The sequence below is a fragment of the Chiloscyllium plagiosum genome, unplaced genomic scaffold (assembly GCF_037043375.1).
Source record: "Chiloscyllium plagiosum isolate Xiang-an unplaced genomic scaffold, Cpla_swu_hap1 HiC_scaffold_6, whole genome shotgun sequence".
In the NCBI taxonomy this organism is placed as follows: Eukaryota; Metazoa; Chordata; class Chondrichthyes; order Orectolobiformes; family Hemiscylliidae; genus Chiloscyllium; species Chiloscyllium plagiosum.
In genome coordinates this window covers 126,067,700-126,073,699 of record NW_028270144.1, presented here as the reverse complement: position 1 = coordinate 126,073,699, position 6,000 = coordinate 126,067,700, and the positions used below count along the sequence as shown (strand labels likewise).

The 6,000-nt window shown below is 42.6% G+C and overlaps 1 protein-coding gene across 1 annotated transcript in view; it reads right to left on the bottom strand.

Annotated features, from left to right (window-relative positions):
• Positions 1–1,996: 1,996 nt before the first annotated feature.
• The window catches only part of dgat2 (diacylglycerol O-acyltransferase 2), a 66,296-nt gene continuing 62,292 nt past the window's right edge, over positions 1,997–6,000 (bottom strand). The window contains exon 8 of the mRNA XM_043692484.2: positions 1,997–4,023. Within this exon, the coding sequence (XP_043548419.1) occupies positions 3,869–4,023 (155 nt within the window). The 3' untranslated portion in view covers positions 1,997–3,868. The remainder of the gene's footprint in view (positions 4,024–6,000) is intronic.

Sequence of the window (6,000 nt, the reverse complement as noted above, 5' to 3'; positions counted from 1 at the left end):
AGCATGGCCAATTCACCTGACCTGCTCATCTTTGGACAGTGGGAGGAAACCGGAGCAAACCCACGCAGACACGGGGAGAATGTGCAAACTCCACACAGCCAGTCGCCCGAGTCATGAATTGAACCCGGGTCTCTGGCGCTGTGAGGCAGCAGTACTAACCACTGTGCCACCACTCCACCAGAATTTTCCCCCAGAATTGAAGGCAAGAGGGGGGAAAAGTTTAAAGGAGATGTGAGGGTCAAGTTTTGTTTTTAAAACAGAGTGGTAAGAGTGTGGAACGTTATGCCAGGGGGTGGGGGGTGGGGTTGGAGGCAGATACGATAGGGGCATTTAGGGGGCTTTTAGATAAACACATGGATATGCAAGGAATGGAGGGATGTGGAGCAAGAGTAGGCAAAAGGGATTAGTTTAATTTAACATCATGGGCCAAAGGGCCTGTTCCTGTGCTGTACTGTTCTATGTTCTACAAGTACATTTGGAACTCAGAAAGGTAGTGAGCTCCAAATAGTTTTAAGGCAAAGATAGATTTTTTTTTAAAAAAAAAGGCATGAAAGGGTGATGGAGGGGGGAAAAGGGGGTTAGGAATGTGGAGTTACAATCAGGCAAAGCCATGATCATTTTGCATGATGGAGCAGACTTGAGACCAAATGGCCACCTTCTGTTCCTCAGTTGGATATTCATAAATAACATGGGAGCACCAACCAGCCCCGTTCTGAATTCAGTTGTGTGCAGAAACGGAATTACAGGATTGTTACAGCGCAGAAAGAGGCTAGTCAGCCCATTGTGCCTGTACTGGCTCTTTAGGGTCAATCTCTTACCTCCCCCACCACCTCCCCCCATATTCCTGCACCCATTTCTATCTAAATAACCATCCAATGCCCTCCGACTGCCTCAGTTAAACCTGTCCCCACCACATTGCCAGGCAGTGCATCCCACACCCTAACTACTCGCCGGGTGCAAAAGTATTTTCTCACTTCACCCTGGCTTCTTTTGCACACTATTTTGTTGTTCGGGTTATAGTCCAACAGGTTTATTTGGAAGCACTAGCTTTCAGAGCGCTGCTCCTTCATCAGGCGATTGTGGAGAGTAAGATTGTAAGACACAATTTATAGCAAAAGTTCCCAGTGTGATGTAACTGAAATTATATATTGAAAAAGATCCTAATTGTTTGTGAAGTCTCTCATCTTTTAGAATGACCATGTTAGTATCAGTTTTTTCATATATAAATCGCAAAACTTTTTTTAAAAAAAAGTTACATTCTCAAGCGCACTTTAACAATTGGTGTTGAACCTGTTGAACTATAACCTGGTGTTGTGTGATTTCTAACTTTGTACACCCCAGTCCAACACCAGCATCTCCAAATCATGTCTTTTGTTCTTCAGCCTTTTACAAGCAGGAACAGCTTCTCCCTATCCACTCTATCCAGCCCACTCATGATTTGAAAACCTCCATCAAATCTTCCCTTAGCCGCCTTCTCTCCCAGGAGATTCGACGTTTCGGGCACAGGCCCGAAACGTCGAATCTCCTGTTCCCTGGATGCTGCCTGACCTGCTGTGCTGTTCCAGCAATAAAGTTTCAACTTTGATCTCCAGCATCTGCAGACCTCACTTTCTCCTCTCTCCCAGGAGAACACTCCCAATTGCTTTCATTCAACATTGACTGCTTCGTTGACTAAGGAACTTGTCAATGCTGTTTTCTTGGTCATTAACATGAATTCTCTTCAAAACTTGAACTCAAGCACCAGCTAACATTAACTAGGCTTGCTTTTTTTTTTAAAAAAACACTTTTATTTTGACTCCACAATATGGTACAAAAGTCTGTTTTGTCAACTTGTGGTGTTAACTGTGGAGGGAGTGGGGTGGGGAAAAGAGGTTAAGACAAGATGGGGGAAAAGTGGTGAAAGGCAAGAGCAGAAAAATATTGAAACTGTTTGAACACCGGGCACCACAAAGCAGGGTCTTTCACCTGTTTCCAAATCACCACAGTCACTCAGAAACCAATTTTATACAGTTCATTTAAAATTAAAGTTAAAAAAGATGTTACAATATGGCTTTGCTTCAAATAGCAAGCTGTAATCAAATTGTCATAAAAAGTATTTTAAAAGCTTGTTGGAATGTCTCCATTGGTGCTTTGTTAAACTCTTGTGAGAAACATAGTGCAAATTTGAATCAATTGGCTCCTTCTATCAAATTGCTTCAGAGGGAGAGAGAAAAGAGGGAGAGAGAAAAAAAAAAGAGAAAGAAAAAGAAAGAAATAGAGAAAAAAAGAGAAAAAGAGTGCAAGAAAGAGAAAGCGAGAAAGAGAAAGCGAGAAAGAAAAAGAGTTCAGCTCTATTTTTGTTCCCCCTCTGACCTAAATGTTCTCTCTCCCCTCTTGTTTTCACCATGAACATAGCTACTCAGTCTGTGTTATTCCAAACACAGGTCAATCCAGGGGCGCCCCATGTCCGGGTGCAGTTGGTGAGAGAATCACAGCACAGTCATGGCAACTGCAGCACCTCCTGCTGGCTGCACAAACAGAAGGCAGCTACTGACAACAGCAACTTGAAGGCAAGAAACTAAGGGCAGCACAAGACAATCAGCGATTGCTGGAGAAACACAGCAGGTCAGGCAGCATCTGTGAAGCGAAAACAGAGCTGTGCTCTCCGGCCAGCATTTCTGTCTCAGGCCTGCTGCAGTGCTCCAGGTGAGGCTGACTCTGCAGGACAGAGAAACAACATCTCATCTTCCACTTGGGGAATCTGCAGCCTTCTGGATTCTATATCAAGTTTAATAATTTTAGAACATGAAGACATTTTTTAATGTCTATTACCCCAGATTCTGTCATAAAATGGGGTGCCTTCAGCTCAATGAACCCATTTTCACCCAATTACATTCACCCACCCATAATGACCTATTTAGCTTCTCTTGTTCCCCGACTTATGATCACTAATCCCTTTATCTACCAACTGTTATCCTCACCTTCTGTCTCTCTCTGGGCTCCCTATCCACTCACTCCTTTTATCCACTATCTTCAGCATGCATACCATCTTTCCCCTAGCTACCTGCAGTTCTGAAGAGTCATCAGTGAACTCAAAACGTTAACTTTCTCTTTCCACAGATGCTGCCACAACCACAGAGTTTCTCCGGCAATTTGTTTCAGACATCCAAGAGTCCCCAGTTCTGTGTTTGGGATCAGAATAATCTGTTTTCTTTTCTTTCTCCTGCAGGCTTGCAGATTAACCATCGCCATCCTGGTCTGACCTTGACTTGTGTTTGAAGCCAGATTCGCAAAAGATCCCAGTCAGGAGTCCACGCGTTTTGGCAGAGCTGTAGAAGTTATCTTATTGCACAATTACCACGTCATAGCGCTAATTGTCATTCTAACACTGAACCTGATCAAGCAACACACTTCTCCCATACACGAAAAAGTCTGTTTTCCCTCCCTTCCAATTACAAAAGGGCTGCTATATAAATTCAACAAAATAGCCAAGGTACAAAAAGCTATCAGATAATCAAATACATTGGCATTTTTGCATTGGTTGTGCATTTTAAACATTTCTCCCACTTATTGTTCAAAAACCAAATATCGATTTGTTACTAATCCTGTTATATAAAAAGAGATTAAACAGGTGTCGTTAGATTATATATAATTTTAAAATCACCAGCAAGTTAAGATGTTAAATTTGGCAAGAATGTTCCTTGATGAAAATAATTTTCTTTTTTTGTAGCTGTTGTTTTTAAAAAAGATTTCCTTTCGATATTCAGTAGTCCAGGTGTGGCAGAATTTTAGTAAGTTTTGAACTTTAGTGGTGAAACTGCTGAAAGGGCTCCTCATCTTCCAGACGGATCCCAACAAATGGCCACCAGGTGTTTGCAACAAAAGTGCCTTAAATCACTTCCAGCCGATCCATTTCGCTGCAGCCAAACTTGGTCTTGTACTTATTGAACAGTTTGATGAGGGAGCAGATGTACATGTTGTGATAGCTGTCCACCTCCTCAGGACTAGGGTTCTCAATCCGTGGAACTGTAATTGGTTCCCCAACTGCAAGAAAAAGAAAAGGATGTTTGATCAGCCTTGCCAAAGAGAGAGCCAGCACTTGCATTAATACAGTGCCTCACGTGATTGCAGGACTGTCCACAAACCCACTCGGCAGACAAATGAAACCGTTCTGAAGACTAAATAAATTGTGAAACGGTAACTAATGCAAGACAGGAACATAAATAGGAGAAAGTGAGTCAAGAGTGTGGTGCTGGAAAAACACAGCAAGTCAAGCAGCATCCAAGGAGCAGGAGAGTTGACATTTCAGGCATCAGCCCTTCATCAGGAACATAAATAGACCATTCAGCCCCTTGAGCCTGTTCTACTACTCAACGAGATCATGACTAATCTGTGGCCTAACTCCATACACCGGCCTTTGGCCCATATCCCTTAATACCATTGCTTAATAAAAAAAGGTAAGATTTATAATTAACAACTGATCTAGCATCACTCCCAGTTGGAAGAGAGTTCCAAATCTCTACCAAACCTTGCGTGTGTACAAGTGCTTCCTAACATCACTCTTGAATGGTCTCGACCTAATTCTCAGAATATTCCCCAGTTATAGAGTTGTACAGCACAGAAACAGACCCTTCAGACCAACTCGTCCATGCTAAATAGATATCCCTAATTAATCTAATCCTATTTGCCAGCATTTGGCCCAAATCCCTCTAAACTCTTCCTATCTATATACCCATCCAGCTGCCTTTTAAATGTTGTAATTGCACCCACTTCCACCACTTCCTCTAGCAGCTCATTTCTAGAATCTTCTCAATTTAACTGCTGAAGTCCAAGTAACAAAACATGGTCTCCTTCACTGTCATCTGATTAATGTAATAAATAAATTCGCTGTTGTTTGTATGTAACATGATTCCACAATGACAATGTGATAATAGGCAGATTATCTATTTTAATTAATTCTTTCATTCAACGAGATCATGGTTTAAATGTGAACTAACTCCACGTTCCTACTTTTCTGCAGTACACCTTGTTGATGGTACATACTGCTAGTACTGCATGTCAGTGATGGAGGAGTGGATGTTTGCGGATGTGATGCCAATCAAGCGTGCTGCTTTGTCCTGGATGGTGTCCAGCTTCATGAGTGTTGTTAGGGCTGTAATCGTTGGGCAAGTGGGGAGCATTTCATCACATTTCTGACTTGTGCCTTGCAGTTGGTGGACAGGGAGAAAGTGAGGACTGAGAGCTACGCACTGCAGGATTCCTAGTCTCTGATCTATTCTTGTAGCCACTGTATGTATAAGATGTGCCGACCTAATTTTCTGGTCAATATTGATAATGGGGGGGGTGAGTGGTATTCAGTGATGGTAACACCACTGAATGTCAAGTCACAATGATTAGATTCTCTCCTATTGGAGATGGTCATTGCCCAACATGAGTGTTACTTGCCATCTGTCAGCCCAAACCAGCAATGGCGGAACTCCAGCAGCCACCATCTTTGTGTCAGGTATGACTCCAACCAGCAGATGGTTTACCCCCAAATCCAAATTGACTCTAGTTTTACTAGAATTCCTGAGCACTGTCCGATGCTCACTGGATGTCAAGGGCAGTCACTCACAGAATTCAAATTCCACTAGTGGCTGCAATGGGATTTGAACCTGTGTCAGCAGAGATTAGCCTGGGTTTCTGCACCAGTGATAGTAGCATTGCACCAGTGTTCCACCATCTCATCTTATCTCACCTCTAGAATTGAGCTCTTTTGTCCATGTATGAACCAAGGCTGTAATGAGGTCAGGAGCTGAGTGGCCCTGGTGGCATCTCTCAGCAGATTATAGCTGGATAGCGCCATCGATCACACCTTCCATCACTTTAATCGAACACAACTGAAAGTTACAAACCTCTACCCCTTCAGCATTATAAGTGTTTCATAAATTTCACCTTTGAAAGAACCACCTTTAATTTTTAGGTTTTAAACATGGCCTTAAAGTCCAACTCACAGAAACAGTTTCTCCTAATTTGTTTCCC